This window comes from Oncorhynchus gorbuscha, unplaced genomic scaffold (assembly GCF_021184085.1).
Source record: "Oncorhynchus gorbuscha isolate QuinsamMale2020 ecotype Even-year unplaced genomic scaffold, OgorEven_v1.0 Un_scaffold_619, whole genome shotgun sequence".
In the NCBI taxonomy this organism is placed as follows: Eukaryota; Metazoa; Chordata; class Actinopteri; order Salmoniformes; family Salmonidae; genus Oncorhynchus; species Oncorhynchus gorbuscha.
Window position 1 is genome coordinate 431,314 of NW_025745739.1, and position 18,266 is coordinate 449,579.

Sequence of the window (18,266 nt, forward strand, 5' to 3'; positions counted from 1 at the left end):
CTATATCTACTAGTCTAGTAATCAGGTAGTAATACTATATCTGCTGCTCAGGTTTTCTTTGGAGCTGAGAGTAGTGAAAGTGATTTGTATAGACAGGTGAACAGACAGAGAGACACATTTAGTTGTTCCAACTGTCCTTTACCAGAGAGTGAATAGAACAGAGAGGAGATTAAACACACACACACACACACACACACACACACACACACACACACACACACACACACACACACACACACACACACACACACACACACACACACACACACACACACACACACACACACACACAGATTATCCAACCACTACTGCTCTGTTCCATAATCTGTAGGTTTAGATCTCTGAGTACAGGTGACATTTCTAGGAGCAGTATGAAGCTTGGTTGATCAGTATCATGTACCTGGGGGATTTGGAGACCACATTAAACATGGTAACCCCATCACCTACATAGTAATGCATCTAAAGGAGTGCACTATATAGGGAATAGGGCTCTGGTCTAAAGTAGTGCACTATATAGGGAATAGGGCTCTGGTCTATAGTAGTGCACTATATAGGGAATAGGGCTCTGGTCTAAAGTAGTGCACTATATAGGGAATAGGCCTCTGGTCTAAAGTAGTGTACTATATAGGGAATAGGCCTCTGGTCTAAAGTAGTGTACTATATAGGGAATAGGGCTCTGGTCTAAAGTAGTGCACTATATAGGGAATAGGGCTCTGGTCTATAGTAGTGCACTATATAGGGAATAGGGCTCTGGTCTAAAGTAGTGCACTATATAGGGAATAGAGCTCTGTTCTAAAGTAGTGTACTATATAGGGAATAGGGCTCTGGTCTAAAGTAGTGCACTATATAGGGAATAGGGCTCTGGTCTAAAGTAGTGCACTATATAGGGAATAGGGCTCTGGTCTAAAGTAGTGTACTATATAAGGAATAGGGCTCTGGTCTAAAGTAGTGTACTATATAGGGAATAGGCCTCTGGTCTAAAGTAGTGTACTATATAGGGAATAGGGCTCTGGTCTAAAGTAGTGTACTATATAGGGAATAGGGCTCTGGTCTAAAGTAGTGCACTATATAGGGAATAGGGCTCTGGTCTATAGTAGTGCACTATATAGGGAATAGGACTCTGGTCTAAAGTAGTGTACTATATAGGGAATAGGACTCTGGTCTATAGTAGTGCACTATATAGGGAATAGGGCTCTGGTCTAAAGTAGTGCACTATATAGGGAATAGGGCTCTGGTCTACAGTAGTGCACTATATAGGAAATAGGGCTCTGGTCTACAGTAGTGTACTATATAGGGAATAGGGCCCTGGTCTAAAGTAGTGTACTATATAGGGAATAGGACTCTGGTCTAAAGTAGTGCACTATATAGGGACTAGGGCTCTGGTCTATAGTAGTGCACTATATAGGGAATAGGGCTCTGGTCTAAAGTAGTGTACTATATAGGGAATAGGGCTCTGGTCTATAGTAGTGCACTATATAGGGAATAGGGCTCTGGTCTATAGTAGTGTACTATATAGGGAATAGGGCTCTGGTCTATAGTAGTGCACTATATAGGGAATAGGGCTCTGGTCTAATGTAGTGTACTATATAGGGAATAGGACTCTGGTCTAAAGTAGTGTACTATATAGGGAATAGGGCTCTGGTCTAATGTAGTGTACTATATAGGGAATAGGGCTCTGGTCTATAGTAGTGTACTATATAGGGAATAGGGCTCTGGTCTAAAGTAGTGCACTATATAGGGAATAGGGCTCTGGTCTAAAGTAGTGCACTATATAGGGAATAGGGCTCTGGTCTAAAGTAGTGCACTATATAGGGAATAGGGCTCTGGTCTATAGTAGTGTACTATATAGGGAATAGGGCTCTGGTCTATAGTAGTGTACTATATAGGGAATAGGGCTCTGGTCTATAGTAGTGTACTATATAGGGAATAGGGCTCTGGTCTAAAGTAGTGCACTATATAGGGAATAGGGCTCTGGTCTAAAGTAGTGCACTATATAGGGAATAGGGCTCTGGTCTAAAGTAGTGTACTATATAGGGAATAGGGTGCTGTTCTATAGTAGTGTACTATATAGGGAATAGAACTCTGGTCTAAAGTAGTGTACTATATAGGGAATAGGGTTCTGGTCTAAAGTAGTGCACTATATAGGGAATAGGGCTCTGGTCTAAAGTAGTGTACTATATAGGGAATAGGGCTCTGGTCTATAGTAGTGCACTATATAGGGAATAGGGCTCTGGTCTAAAGTAGTGCACTATATAGGGAATAGGGTTCTGGTCTAAAGTAGTGCACTATATAGGGAATAGGACTCTGGTCTATAGTAGTGTACTATATAGGGAATGGGGCTCTGGACTATAGTAGTGTACTATATAGGGAATAGGGCTCTGGACTATAGTAGTGTACTATATAGGGAATAGGGCTCTGGTCTAAAGTAGTGTACTATATAGGGAATAGGGCTCTGGTCTAAAGTAGTGCACTATATAGGGAATAGGGCTCTGGTCTAAAGTAGTGTACTATATAGGGAATAGAGCTCTGGTCTAAAGTAGTGTACTATATAGGGAATAGGGCTCTGGTCTAAAGTAGTGCACTATATAGGGAATAGGGCTCTGGTCTAAAGTAGTGCACTACATAGGGAATAGGGATCTGGTCTAAAGTAGTGCACTATATAGGGAATAGGGCTCTGGACTAAAGTAGTGCACTATATAGGGAATAGGGCTCTGTTCTAAAGTAGTGCACTATATAGGGAATAGGGCTCTGGTCTAAAGTAGTGCACTATATAGGGAATAGGGCTCTGGTCTAAAGTAGTGTACTATATAAGGAATAGGGCTCTGGTCTAAAGTAGTGTACTATATAGGGAATAGGCCTCTGGTCTAAAGTAGTGTACTATATAGGGAATAGGGCTCTGGTCTAAAGTAGTGTACTATATAGGGAATAGGGCTCTGGTCTAAAGTAGTGCACTATATAGGGAATAGGGCTCTGGTCTATAGTAGTGCACTATATAGGGAATAGGACTCTGGTCTAAAGTAGTGTACTATATAGGGAATAGGACTCTGGTCTATAGTAGTGCACTATATAGGGAATAGGGCTCTGGTCTAAAGTAGTGCACTATATAGGGAATAGGGCTCTGGTCTACAGTAGTGCACTATATAGGGAATAGGGCTCTGGTCTACAGTAGTGTACTATATAGGGAATAGGGCCCTGGTCTAAAGTAGTGTACTATATAGGGAATAGGGCTCTGGTCTAAAGTAGTGTACTATATAGGGAATAGGGCTCTGGTCTAAAGTAGTGTACTATATAGGGAATAGGACTCTGGTCTAAAGTAGTGTACTATATAGGGAATAGGGTTCCATTTGGACACGGCCCAGGGTTCCTGTTGGATCTGAGGATTACAACACAGGCTTTATGAAAAGGTCCAGACCCAGACAGCGTTTCTCTCACACTGCTTCACGATAACGCAACAGTTAGCCACTGAGACATTTATCTAATGTTTATGACAATAATAACGGTTCTTTGGGAAAAGGTGTGTCGATTTCTGGTGAATTCCAATGTTTTCTCTGTCTGGTGTTATCTGATGCGATAAGATACTAGTGTATTCTGGTGCGAGGCTAGGGGGATGGATCAGAATCCAGTTTCCCCCTGATAGGATGACATACATGACAGACAAGCCAAGCAGCCAATCACACTAAGCCATCTGTGATAATGGGGAGAATGGACGTTGTCATTTTCAATGTCCTTTTGTGTGATATTATCCACATTATCCACAATTAAACCGGAAGCCTGCCGCACCAATGTGTTGGAGGATACACCTGGCGACTCCTGTGACAGGCCGGGCGCAGGGCACGCTGACACGGTCACACATCATAGTAATGACACGTGTGTGTGTGTGTGTGTGTGTGTGTGTGTGTGTGTGTGTGTGTGTGTGTGTGTGTGTGTGTGTGTGTGTGTGTGTGTGTGTGTGTGTGTGTGTGTGTGTGTGTGTGTGTGTGTGTGTGTGTGTGTGTGTGTGTGTGTGTGTGTGTGTGTGCGCGCGGTGGGTTATTGGTGGTAGTGCTCCCTATCACAATGCCAAATAAAATCTAAAAACCACTTGAGGGAAAATAAATCAGATTTGACCGTTCAGATACAAGTCACATGGCCAGGAATCAGATTTGACCGTTCAGATACAAGTCACATGGCCAGGGATCCGATTTGACCGTTCAGACACAAGTCACATGGCCAGGGATCAGATTTGACCGTTCAGATACAAGTCACATGGCCAGGAATCAGATTTGACCGTTCAGATACAAGTCACATGGCCTGGGATCCGATTTGACCGTTCAGATACAAGTCACATGGCCTGGGATCAGATTTGACCGGTCGGACACAAGTCACATGGCCAGGGATCCGATTTGACCGTTCAGACACAAGTCACATGGCCAGGGATCCGATTTGACCGTTCAGACACAAGTCACATGGCCAGGGATCCGATTTGACCGTTCAGACACAAGTCACATGGCCTGGGATCCGATTTGACCGTTCAGACACAAGTCACATGGCCAGGGATCCGATTTGACCGTTCAGACACAAGTCACATGGCCAGGGATCAGATTTGACCGTTCAGACACAAGTCACATGGCCAGGGATCAGATTTGACCGTTCAGACACAAGTCACATGGCCAGGGATCAGATTTGACCGTTCAGACACAAGTCACATCGCCAGGGATCAGATTTGACCGTTCAGACACAAGTCACATGGCCAGGGATCCGATTTGACCGTTCAGACACAAGTCACATGGCCAGGGATCCGATTTGACCGTTCAGACACAAGTCACATGGCCAGGGATCCGATTTGACCGTTCAGACACAAGTCACATGGCCAGGGATCAGATTTGACCGTTCAGACACAAGTCACATGGCCAGGGATCCGATTTGACCGTTCAGACACAAGTCACATGGCCAGGGATCCGATTTGACCGTTCAGACACAAGTCACATGGCCAGGGATCCGATTTGACCGTTCAGACACAAGTCACATGGCCAGGGATCAGATTTGACCGTTCAGACACAAGTCACATGGCCAGGGATCAGATTTGACCGTTCAGACACAAGTCACATGGCCAGGGATCAGATTTGACCGTTCAGATACAAGTCACATGGCCAGGGATCAGATTTGACCGTTCAGACACAAGTCACATGGCCAGGGATCCGATTTGACCGTTCAGACACAAGTCACATGGCCAGGGATCAGATTTGACCGTTCAGACACAAGTCACATGGCCAGGGATCAGATTTGACCGTTCAGACACAAGTCACATGGCCAGGGATCAGATTTGACCGTTCAGATACAAGTCACATGGCCAGGGATCAGATTTGACCGTTCAGACACAAGTCACATGGCCAGGGATCAGATTTGACCGGTCGGACACAAGTCACATGGCCTGGGATCAGATTTGACCGTTCAGACACAAGTCACATGGCCAGGGATCCGATTTGACCGGTCGGACACAAGTCACATGGCCAGGGATCAGATTTGACCGGTCGGACACAAGTCACATGGCCTGGGATCAGATTTGACCGTTCAGACACAAGTCACATGGCCAGGGATCAGATTTGACCGTTCAGACACAAGTCACATGGCCAGGGATCAGATTTGACCGTTCAGACACAAGTCACATGGCCAGGGATCAGATTTGACCGTTCAGACACAAGTCACATGGCCAGGGATCAGATTTGACCGTTCAGATACAAGTCACATGGCCAGGGATCAGATTTGACCGTTCAGACACAAGTCACATGACCAGGGATCCGATTTGACCGTTCAGACACAAGTCACATGGCCAGGGATCAGATTTGACCGTTCAGACACAAGTCACATGGCCAGGGATCAGATTTGAAATATCAGATGTGTTTTTAGGCTGTTCAGACTGTCTGAAAAATAACAGATTTTAATCAGATATACAAAACAATGTGGATTTGAGCCACTTCAAACAGCCAATGTGAACAAAGCTTGACAGTAACAGGGATTCCAAAAGCAATCACTGTGTGTGTCCCAAATGGCACCCTATTCCCTTTGTAGTGCACTACCTGGGGAGACAGGTAGACTAGTGGTTAGAGACAGGTAGACTAGTGGTTAGAGACAGGTAGCCTAGTGGTTAGAGACAGGTAGACTAGTGGTTAGAGACAGGTAGCCTAGTGGTTAGAGACAGGTAGCCTAGTGGTTAGAGACAGGTAGCCTAGTGGTTAGAGACAGGTAGCCTAGTGGTTAGAGACAGGTAGCCTAGTGGTTAGAGACAGGTAGCCTAGTGGTTAGAGACAGGTAGCCTAGTGGTTAGAGACAGGTAGCCTAGTGGTTAGAGACAGGTAGCCTAGTGGTTAGAGACAGGTAGCCTAGTGGTTAGAGACAGGTAGCCTAGTGGTTAGTGGTTAGAGACAGGTAGCCTAGTGGTTAGAGACAGGTAGCCTAGTGGTTAGAGACAGGTAGACTAGTGGTTAGAGACAGGTAGACTAGTGGTTAGAGACAGGTAGACTAGTGGTTAGAGACAGGTAGCCTAGTGGTTAGAGACAGGTAGCCTAGTGGTTAGAGACAGGTAGACTAGTGGTTAGAGACAGGTAGCCTAGTGGTTAGTGGTTAGAGGCAGGTAGCCTAGTGGTTAGAGACAGGTAGCCTAGTGGTTAGAGACAGGTAGACTAGTGGTTAGAGACAGGTAGACTAGTGGTTAGAGACAGGTAGCCTAGTGGTTAGAGACAGGTAGACTAGTGGTTAGAGACAGGTAGACTAGTGGTTAGAGACAGGTAGACTAGTGGTTAGTGGTTAGAGACAGGTAGACTAGTGATTAGAGACAGGTAGACTAGTGGTTAGAGACAGGTAGACTAGTGGTTAGAGACAGGTAGACTAGTGGTTAGTGGTTAGAGACAGGTAGCCTAGTGGTTAGTGGTTAGAGACAGGTAGCCTAGTGGTTAGAGACAGGTAGACTAGTGGTTAGAGACAGGTAGACTAGTGGTTAGAGACACGTAGACTAGTGGTTAGAGGCAGGTAGACTAGTGGTTAGAGACAGGTAGACTAGTGGTTAGAGCCAGGTAGACTAGTGGTTAGAGACAGGTAGACTAGTGGTTAGAGACAGGTAGACTAGTGGTTAGAGACAGGTAGACTAGTGGTTAGAGACACGTAGACTAGTGGTTAGAGACAGGTAGACTAGTGGTTAGAGACAGGTAGACTAGTGGTTAGAGACAGGTAGCCTAGTGGTTAGAGACAGGTAGCCTAGTGGTTAGAGACAGGTAGCCTAGTGGTTAGAGACAGGTAGCCTAGTGGTTAGAGACAGGTAGACTAGTGGTTAGAGACAGGTAGACTAGTGGTTAGAGACAGGTAGTCTAGTGGTTAGAGGCAGGTAGCCTAGTGGTTAGAGGCAGGTAGCCTAGTGGTTAGAGGCAGGTAGCCTAGTGGTTAGAGACAGGTAGCCTAGTGGTTAGAGACGGGTAGCCTAGTGGTTAGAGACAGGTAGCCTAGTGGTTAGAGACAGGTAGCCTAGTGGTTAGAGACAGGTAGCCTAGTGGTTAGAGACAGGTAGCCTAGTGGTTAGAGACAGGTAGCCTAGTGGTTAGAGACAGGTAGCCTAGTGGTAAGAGACAGGTAGCCTAGTGGTTAGAGACAGGTAGCCTAGTGGTTAGAGGCAGGTAGACTAGTGGTTAGAGGCAGGTAGCCTAGTGGTTAGTGGTTAGAGACAGGTAGCCTAGTGGTTAGAGACAGGTAGCCTAGTGGTTAGAGACAGGTAGCCTAGTGGTTAGAGGCAGGTAGCCTAGTGGTTAGAGGCAGGTAGCCTAGTGGTTAGAGGCAGGGTAGCCTAGTGATTAGAGACAGGTAGCCTCGTGGTTAGAGGGAGGGTAGACTAGTGGTAAGAGACAGGTAGCCTAGTGGTCAGAGACAGGTAGACTAGTGGTTAGTGGTTAGAGACAGGTAGCCTAGTGGTCAGAGGCAGGTAGCCTAGTGGTTAGAGACAGGTAGCCTAGTGGTTAGAGGCAGGGTAGCCTAGTGGTTAAAGACAGGTAGCCTAGTGGTTAGAGCAGGTAGCCTAGTGGTTACAGACAGGTAGCCTAGTGGTTAGAGCAGGTAGCCTAGTGGTTACAGACAGGTAGCCTAGTGGTTAAAGACAGGTAGCCTAGTGGTTAGTGGTTAGAGGCAGGTTAGCCTAGTGGTTAGAGGCAGGTAGCCTAGTGGTTAGAGACAGGGTAGCCTAGTGGTTAGAGACAGGTAGCCTAGTGGTTAGTGGTTAGAGGCAGGTTAGCCTAGTGGTTAGAGGCAGGTAGCCTAGTGGTTAGAGACAGGGTAGCCTAGTGGTTAGAGACAGGTAGCCTAGTGGTTAGAGACAGGTAGCCTAGTGGTTAGAGACAGGTAGCCTAGTGGTTAGAGACAGGTAGCCTAGTGGTTAGAGACAGGTAGCCTAGTGGTTAGAGACAGGTAGCCTAGTGGTTAGAGACAGGTAGCCTAGTGGTTAGAGACAGGTAGCCTAGTGGTTAGAGACAGGTAGCCTAGTGGTTAGAGACAGGTAGCCTAGTGGTTAGAGACAGGTAGCCTAGTGGTTAGAGACAGGTAGCCTAGTGGTTAGAGACAGGTAGCCTAGTGGTTAGAGACAGGTAGCCTAGTGGTTAGAGACAGGTAGCCTAGTGGTTAGTGGTTAGAGACAGGTAGCCTAGTGGTTAGAGACAGGTAGCCTAGTGGTTAGAGACAGGTAGACTAGTGGTTAGAGACAGGTAGACTAGTGGTTAGAGACAGGTAGACTAGTGGTTAGAGACAGGTAGCCTAGTGGTTAGAGACAGGTAGCCTAGTGGTTAGAGACAGGTAGACTAGTGGTTAGAGACAGGTAGCCTAGTGGTTAGTGGTTAGAGGCAGGTAGCCTAGTGGTTAGAGACAGGTAGCCTAGTGGTTAGAGACAGGTAGACTAGTGGTTAGAGACAGGTAGACTAGTGGTTAGAGACAGGTAGCCTAGTGGTTAGAGACAGGTAGACTAGTGGTTAGAGACAGGTAGACTAGTGGTTAGAGACAGGTAGACTAGTGGTTAGTGGTTAGAGACAGGTAGACTAGTGATTAGAGACAGGTAGACTAGTGGTTAGAGACAGGTAGACTAGTGGTTAGAGACAGGTAGACTAGTGGTTAGTGGTTAGAGACAGGTAGCCTAGTGGTTAGTGGTTAGAGACAGGTAGCCTAGTGGTTAGAGACAGGTAGACTAGTGGTTAGAGACAGGTAGACTAGTGGTTAGAGACACGTAGACTAGTGGTTAGAGGCAGGTAGACTAGTGGTTAGAGACAGGTAGACTAGTGGTTAGAGCCAGGTAGACTAGTGGTTAGAGACAGGTAGACTAGTGGTTAGAGACAGGTAGACTAGTGGTTAGAGACAGGTAGACTAGTGGTTAGAGACACGTAGACTAGTGGTTAGAGACAGGTAGACTAGTGGTTAGAGACAGGTAGACTAGTGGTTAGAGACAGGTAGCCTAGTGGTTAGAGACAGGTAGCCTAGTGGTTAGAGACAGGTAGCCTAGTGGTTAGAGACAGGTAGCCTAGTGGTTAGAGACAGGTAGACTAGTGGTTAGAGACAGGTAGACTAGTGGTTAGAGACAGGTAGTCTAGTGGTTAGAGGCAGGTAGCCTAGTGGTTAGAGGCAGGTAGCCTAGTGGTTAGAGGCAGGTAGCCTAGTGGTTAGAGACAGGTAGCCTAGTGGTTAGAGACGGGTAGCCTAGTGGTTAGAGACAGGTAGCCTAGTGGTTAGAGACAGGTAGCCTAGTGGTTAGAGACAGGTAGCCTAGTGGTTAGAGACAGGTAGCCTAGTGGTTAGAGACAGGTAGCCTAGTGGTTAGAGACAGGTAGCCTAGTGGTAAGAGACAGGTAGCCTAGTGGTTAGAGACAGGTAGCCTAGTGGTTAGAGGCAGGTAGACTAGTGGTTAGAGGCAGGTAGCCTAGTGGTTAGTGGTTAGAGACAGGTAGCCTAGTGGTTAGAGACAGGTAGCCTAGTGGTTAGAGACAGGTAGCCTAGTGGTTAGAGGCAGGTAGCCTAGTGGTTAGAGGCAGGTAGCCTAGTGGTTAGAGGCAGGGTAGCCTAGTGATTAGAGACAGGTAGCCTCGTGGTTAGAGGGAGGGTAGACTAGTGGTAAGAGACAGGTAGCCTAGTGGTCAGAGACAGGTAGACTAGTGGTTAGTGGTTAGAGACAGGTAGCCTAGTGGTCAGAGGCAGGTAGCCTAGTGGTTAGAGACAGGTAGCCTAGTGGTTAGAGGCAGGGTAGCCTAGTGGTTAAAGACAGGTAGCCTAGTGGTTAGAGCAGGTAGCCTAGTGGTTACAGACAGGTAGCCTAGTGGTTAGAGCAGGTAGCCTAGTGGTTACAGACAGGTAGCCTAGTGGTTAAAGACAGGTAGCCTAGTGGTTAGTGGTTAGAGGCAGGTTAGCCTAGTGGTTAGAGGCAGGTAGCCTAGTGGTTAGAGACAGGGTAGCCTAGTGGTTAGAGACAGGTAGCCTAGTGGTTAGTGGTTAGAGGCAGGTTAGCCTAGTGGTTAGAGGCAGGTAGCCTAGTGGTTAGAGACAGGGTAGCCTAGTGGTTAGAGACAGGTAGCCTAGTGGTTAGTGGTTAGAGGCAGGTAGCCTAGTGGTTAGAGGCCGGTAGCCTAGTGGTTAGAGGCAGGTAGCCTAGTGGTTAGAGGCAAGGTAGCCTAGTGGTTAGAGGCAAGTTAGCCTAGTGGATAGAGGCAGGTAGCCTAGTGGTCAGAGGCAGGTAGCCTAGTGGTTCGAGGCAGGTAGCCTAGTGGTTTGAGGCAGGTAGCCTAGTGGTTAGAGACAGGTAGCCTAGTGGTTAGAGACAGGTAGCCTAGTGGTCAGAGCGTTGGACTAGTAACCAGAAGGTTGAAAGTTCAAATCCCCGAGCTGACAAGGTACAAATCTGTCGTTCTGCCCCTGAACAGGCAGTTAACCCACTGTTCCTAGGCCGTCATTGAAAATAAGAATTTGTTCTTAACTGACTTGCCTCGTTTAAATAAGGTACAAATAAATCAACTTTGGTCCCTGGTCCAAATGAATGCACTATAATAGGAATAGGATGGTGTTTTGAAGGAAGGGACACTATAAAAGGAATAGGATGGTGTTTTGAAGGAAGGGACACTATAATAGGAATAGGATGGTGTTTTGAAGGAAGGGACACTATAATAGGAATAGGATGGTGTTTTGAAGGAAGGGACACTATAAAAGGAATAGGATGGTGTTTTGAAGGAAGGGGCTCTATAAAAGGAATAGGATGGTGTTTTGAAGGAAGGGACACTATAAAAGGAATAGGATGGTGTTTTGAAGGAAGGGACACTATAATAGGAATAGGATGGTGTTTTGAAGGAAGGGGCTCTATAAAAGGAATAGGATGGTGTTTTGAAGGAAGGGACACTATAAAAGGAATAGGATGGTGTTTTGAAGGAAGGGACACTATAATAGGAATAGGATGGTGTTTTGAAGGAAGGGACACTATAATAGGAATAGGATGGTGTTTTGAAGGAAGGGGCTCTATAAAAGGAATAGGATGGTGTTTTGAAGGAAGGGGCTCTATAAAAGGAATAGGATGGTGTTTTGAAGGAAGGGACACTATAAAAGGAATAGGATGGTGTTTTGAAGGAAGGGGCTCTATAAAAGGAATAGGATGGTGTTTTGAAGGAAGGGACACTATAAAAGGAATAGGATGGTGTTTTGAAGGAAGGGACACTATAAAAGGAATAGGATGGTGTTTTGAAGGAAGGGGCTCTATAAAAGGAATAGGATGGTGTTTTGAAGGAAGGGACACTATAAAAGGAATAGGATGGTGTTTTGAAGGAAGGGACACTATAATAAGAATAGGATGGTGTTTTGAAGGAAGGGGCTCTATAAAAGGAATAGGATGGTGTTTTGAAGGAAGGGGCTCTATAAAAGGAATAGGATGGTGTTTTGAAGGAAGGGGCTCTATAAAAGGAATAGGATGGTGTTTTGAAGGAAGGGGCTCTATAAAAGGAATAGGATGGTGTTTTCAAGGAAGGGGCTCTATAAAAGGAATAGGATGGTATTTTGAAGGAAGGGACACTATAAAAGGAATAGGATGGTGTTTTGAAGGAAGGGGCTCTATAAAAGGAATAGGATGGTGTTTTGAAGGAAGGGGCTCTATAAAAGGAATAGGATGGTGTTTTGAAGGAAGGGGCTCTATAAAAGGAATAGGATGGTGTTTTGAAGGAAGGGCTCTATAAAAGGAATAGGATGGTGTTTTGAAGGAAGGGGCTCTATAAAAGGAATAGGATGGTGTTTTGAAGGAAGGGCTCTATAAAAGGAATAGGATGGTGTTTTGAAGGAAGGGGCTCTATAAAAGGAATAGGATGGTGTTTTGAAGGAAGGGGCTCTATAAAAGGAATAGGATGGTGTTTTGAAGGAAGGGGCTCTATAAAAGGAATAGGATGGTGTTTTGAAGGAAGGGGCACTATAAAAGGAATAGGATGGTGTTTTGAAGGAAGGGGCTCTATAAAAGGAATAGGATGGTGTTTTGAAGGAAGGGGCTCTATAAAAGGAATAGGATGGTGTTTTGAAGGAAGGGGCTCTATAAAAGGAATAGGATGGTGTTTTGAAGGAAGGGGCTCTATAAAAGGAATAGGATGGTGTTTTTTGAAGGAAGGGGCTCTATAAAAGGAATAGGATGGTGTTTTGAAGGAAGGGGCTCTATAAAAGGAATAGGATGGTGTTTTGAAGGAAGGGGCTCTATAATAGGAATAGGATGGTGTTTTGAAGGAAGGGGCTCTATAATAGGAATAGGATGGTGTTTTGAAGGAAGGGGCTCTATAAAAGGAATAGGATGGTGTTTTGAAGGAAGGGGATCTATAAAAGGAATAGGATGGTGTTTTGAAGGAAGGGGCTCTATAAAAGGAATAGGATGGTGTTTTGAAGGAAGGGGCTCTATAAAAGGAATAGGATGGTGTTTTGAAGGAAGGCACACTATAAAAGGAATAGGATGGTGTTTTGAAGGAAGGGGCTCTATAAAAGGAATAGGATGGTGTTTTGAAGGAAGGGGCTCTATAATAGGAATAGGATGGTGTTTTGAAGGAAGGGGCTCTATAAAAGGAATAGGATGGTGTTTTGAAGGAAGGGGCTCTATAAAAGGAATAGGATGGTGTTTTGAAGGAAGGGGCTCTATAAAAGGAATAGGATGGTGTTTTGAAGGAAGGGGCTCTATAAAAGGAATAGGATGGTGTTTTGAAGGAAGGGACACTATAAAAGGAATAGGATGGTGTTTTGAAGGAAGGGACACTATAGGAAGGGCTCTATAAAAAGAATAGGATGGTGTTTTGAAGGAAGGGGCTCTATAAAAGGAATAGGATGGTGTTTTGTTTTGAATAGGAAGGGGCTCTATAAAAGGAATAGGATGGTGTTTTGAAGGAAGGGGCTCTATAAAAGGAATAGGATGGTGTTTTGAAGGAAGGGGCTCTATAAAAGGAATAGGATGGTGTTTTGAAGGAAGGGGCTCTATAAAAGGAATAGGATGGTGTTTTGAAGGAAGGGGCTCTATAAAAGGAATAGGATGGTGTTTTGAAGGAAGGGGCTCTATAAAAGGAATAGGATGGTGTTTTGAAGGAAGGGCTCTATAAAAGGAATAGGATGGTATTTTGAAGGAAGGGACACTATAAAAGGAATAGGATGGTGTTTTGAAGGAAGGGACACTATAAAAGGAATAGGATGGTGTTTTGAAGGAAGGGACACTATAAAAGGAATAGGATGGTGTTTTGAAGGAAGGGGCTCTATAAAAGGAATAGGATGGTGTTTTGAAGGAAGGGGCTCTATAAAAGGAATAGGATGGTGTTTTGAAGGAAGGGGCTCTATAAAAGGAATAGGATGGTGTTTTGAAGGAAGGGGCTCTATAAAAGGAATAGGATGGTGTTTTGAAGGAAGGGGCTCTATAAAAGGAATAGGATGGTGTTTTGAAGGAAGGGGCTCTATAAAAGGAATAGGATGGTGTTTTGAAGGAAGGGGCTCTATAAAAGGAATAGGATGGTGTTTTGAAGGAAGGGGCTCTATAAAAGGAATAGGATGGTGTTTTGAAGGAAGGGGCACTATAAAAGGAATAGGATGGTGTTTTGAAGGAAGGGGCTCTATAAAAGGAATAGGATGGTGTTTTGAAGGAAGGGGCTCTATAAAAGGAATAGGATGGTGTTTTGAAGGAAGGGGCTCTATAAAAGGAATAGGATGGTGTTTTGAAGGAAGGGGCTATAAAAGGAATAGGATGGTGTTTTGAAGGAAGGGGCTATAAAAGGAATAGGATGGTGTTTTGAAGGAAGGGGCTCTATAAAGGAATAGGATGGTGTTTTTGAAGGAAGGGGAATAAAAGGAATAGGATGGTGTTTTGAAGGAAGGGGCTCTATAAAAGGAATAGGATGGTGTTTTGAAGGAAGGGGCTCTATAAAAGGAATAGGATGGTGTTTTGAAGGAAGGGGCTCTATAAAAGGAATAGGATGGTGTTTTGAAGGAAGGGGGCTCTATAAAAGGAATAGGATGGTGTTTTGAAGGAAGGGGCTCTATAAAAGGAATAGGATGGTGTTTTGAAGGAAGGGGCTCTATAAAAGGAATAGGATGGTGTTTTGAAGGAAGGGGCTCTATAAAAGGAATAGGATGGTGTTTTGAAGGAAGGGGCTCTATAAAAGGAATAGGATGGTGTTTTGAAGGAAGGGGCTCTATAAAGGAATGGTGTTTTGAAGGAAGGGGCTCTATAAAAGGAATAGGATGGTGTTTTGAAGGAAGGGGCTCTATAAAAGGAATAGGATGGTGTTTTGAAGGAAGGGGCTCTATAAAAGGAATAGGATGGTGTTTTGAAGGAAGGGGCTCTATAAAGGAATAGGATGGTGTTTTGAAGGAAGGGGCTCTATAAAAGGAATAGGATGGTGTTTTGAAGGAAGGGCTCTATAAAAGGAATAGGATGGTGTTTTGAAGGAAGGGGCTCTATAAAAGGAATAGGATGGTGTTTTGAAGGAAGGGCTCTATAAAAGGAATAGGATGGTGTTTTGAAGGAAGGGGCTCTATAAAAGGAATAGGATGGTGTTTTGAAGGAAGGGGCTCTATAAAAGGAATAGGATGGTGTTTTGAAGGAAGGGGCTCTATAAAAAGGAATAGGATGGTGTTTTGAAGGAATAGGATGGTGTTTTGAAGGGGCTCTATAAAAGGAATAGGATGGTGTTTTGAAGGAAGGGACACTATAAAAGGAATAGGATGGTGTTTTGAAGGAAGGGGCTCTATAAAAGGAATAGGATGGTGTTTTGAAGGAAGGGGCTCTATAATAGGAATAGGATGGTGTTTTGAAGGAAGGGGCTCTATAAAAGGAATAGGATGGTGTTTTGAAGGAAGGGGCTCTATAAAAGGAATAGGATGGTGTTTTGAAGGAAGGGGCTCTATAAAAGGAATAGGATGGTGTTTTGAAGGAAGGGGCTCTATAAAAGGAATAGGATGGTGTTTTGAAGGTATTTGAAGTTTTGACGTGCTGTAATTAATTTAGAAACGATGATGTCCTGCCAGACGATAAGACTGAATCATTCACCATGTACTCTGACTGCGGAATCTGTTAAGAGTCAGTTGTTGTTTAGTGATCCCTTCTAGAAGCCTCCATGAAAAGGCAATAGGACGACTGGGCACCTTGATTTAACCTGACGTCTGTGCCCCCCTGTGTCCCAATCAAATGATATGTTATATCCCCCTTGAAACCAATCAAATGATGTTATATCCCCCTGGAAACCAATCAAATGATATGTTATATCATCCTGAAAACCAATCAAATGATATGTTATATCATCCTGAAAACCAATCAAATGATGTTATATCATCCTGGAAACCAATCAAATGATATGTTATATCCCCCTGGAAACCAATCAAATGATATGTTATATCATCCTGAAAACCAATCAAATGATATGTTATATCCCCCTGGAAACCAATCAAATGATATGTTATATCATCCTGAAAACCAATCAAATGATATGTTATATCATCCTGAAAACCAATCAAATGATGTTATATCATCCTGAAAACCAATCAAATGATATGTTATATCATCCTGAAAACCAATCAAATGATGTTATATCCCCCTGGAAACCAATCAAATGATATGTTATATCATCCTGAAAACCAATCAAATGATATGTTATATCATCCTGAAAACCAATCAAATGATGTTATATCATCCTGAAAACCAATCAAATGATGTTATATCATCCTGGAAACCAATCAAATGATATGTTATATCCCCCTGGAAACCAATCAAATGATGTTATATCATCCTGGAAACCAATCAAATGATGTTATATCGTCCTGGAAACCAATCAAATGATATGTTACATCGTCCTGAAAACCAATCAAATGATGTTATATCGTCCTGAAAACCACTGCTGGACTGAACACATTTACCTTGGTGTATTTACCCCCCTCACCCATGTTTTACCCTTGTTTCATTCACCTTGTCCCCCCCTTATCCCCTGTGGTGCTTCTCTCTGTTTGTGATCAGTCAAGGTGCAGAGAAGCACGCGGACCCTTCCCTGGGAGTCCTCCTCAGCCAACAACAACAGCAACTTCCTCCCCTACCAACACTATAACACCTACCATCCTGACCAGTCGCAGAGACACCAGGCCTCCAAGCACCACAAAACCTCTCCCAACAACCCCCGTAATGTTCCTTATTCTCCTCTTCCCCGATCCTCTTGTCTAGTCCTCTTGTTTCTCTGGTCTTCTATGTCCTACTCCTCCTAGCCCTGCTCCTTGTTCCTCCTCCTCCTCCTTCTCCTTCTACTCTTCCTCCTCTCCTCTCCTTCTTCCTCCTCCTCCTCTCCCCCACCACCTCCTCTTCCTCATCCTCCTCCTAATATATAATAATAATAATATATGCCATTTAGCAGACGCTTTTATCCAAAGCGACTTACAGTCATGTGTGCATACATTCTACGTATGGGTGGTCCCGGGGATCGAACCCACTACCCTGGCGTTACAAGCGCCATGCTCTACCAACTGAGCTACAGAAGGACCGTGCTCCTCTCCCTCCTCCCTCCTCCTCCTCCTCCTCCTCTCCCTCCTCCTCCTCCTCCTCCTCCTCTTCTCCCTCCTCCTCCTCCACCTCCTCTTCTCCCTCCTCCTCCTCCTCCTTCTCCTCCTCCTCCTCATCTCCCTCCTCCTCTCTCCCTCCACCTCCTCCTCTCCTTTCTTCTCTCCTTCCACCTCCTCCTCTCCCTCCTCCTCCTCCTCTCCCTCCACCTTCTCCTCTCCCTTCTCCTCCTCCTCCTCCCCTCCTCCTCCTCCTTCTTCCTCCTCATCCTCTCCCTCCTCCTCCTCCTCTCCCTCCTCCTCCTCCTACTCCTTCCTTCCTCCTCATCCTCCTCCCCTCCCTCCTCTCCTCCTCCTCCTCCTCCTCCTCCTCCTCCTCCTCCTCCTTCCTCCCTCCCTCCCTCCTCCTCCTCCTCCTCCTCCCCTCCTCCTCCTCTCCCTTCTTCTTCCTCCTCATCCTCTCCCTCCTCCTCCTCCTCCTCTCCTCCTCCTCCTCCTCCTCCTCCTCCTCCTCCTCTCCCTCCTCTCTCCTCCACCTCCTCCTCTCCCTCCTCTCCTCCCTCCTCCTCCTCCTCATCCTTCCTCCTCATCCCTCTCCCTCCCTACCTCCTCCTCCTCCTCCCTCCTCCTCCTCCTCCTTCCTCCTCATCCTCTCCCCCCTCCTCTCCCTCCACCTCCTCCTCTCTCCCTCCTCTTCCTCCTCCCTCCCTCCTCCTCCTCCTCCTTCCTCCTCATCCTCTCCCCTCCCCTCTCCATCCCCTCCTCCTCCTCCTTTACTTCTTCCTCCTCATCCTCTCCCTCCTCTCTTTCCCTCCTCCTCCTCCTCCTCCTTCCTCCTCTCCCTCCTCAATTTCTCTCTTTTTTCCCTCCTCCATCTCCTCTCCCACCTCCCCATCCTTTCCCTCCTCCTCCTCCTCCTCCTCCATCCTCTCCTCCATCTCTCCTTTCCCATCCTCCTCCCTCCCTTTTCCCTCCCCCTGGTATTCTCCCCCTCCTCCTCCTCCTTCATCTTTGATCCTTTCATCTATTTATTTCTGTTGAGCTCCAGATTTGTTTTGGTATTTCCATCTCTCTCTGATATTTTCTGTCTCTCATCTGGTTTCCTGGGCTGAAGGAAAATAGAGCAGAACTCCATCCTCTTCTGGTATTCTCCATCTCTCCTCTGGTATTCTCCTCTCCAGTATTCTCCATCTCTCTGGTATTCTCCATCTCTCTCTTTCTCTCTCCAGTATTCTCCATCTCTCTCTGGT

At 45.5% G+C, this 18,266-nt stretch overlaps 1 protein-coding gene across 1 annotated transcript in view; it reads left to right on the plus strand.

Moving 5' to 3' along the window:
- The window catches only part of LOC124019528 (glutamate receptor-interacting protein 1-like), a gene marked incomplete at its 3' end in the record, with an annotated part of 335,325 nt that overhangs the window by 290,293 nt on the left and 26,766 nt on the right, over positions 1-18,266 (plus strand). The window contains exon 11 of the mRNA XM_046334890.1: positions 16,487-16,645. Within this exon, the coding sequence (XP_046190846.1) occupies positions 16,487-16,645 (159 nt within the window). The remainder of the gene's footprint in view (positions 1-16,486; positions 16,646-18,266) is intronic.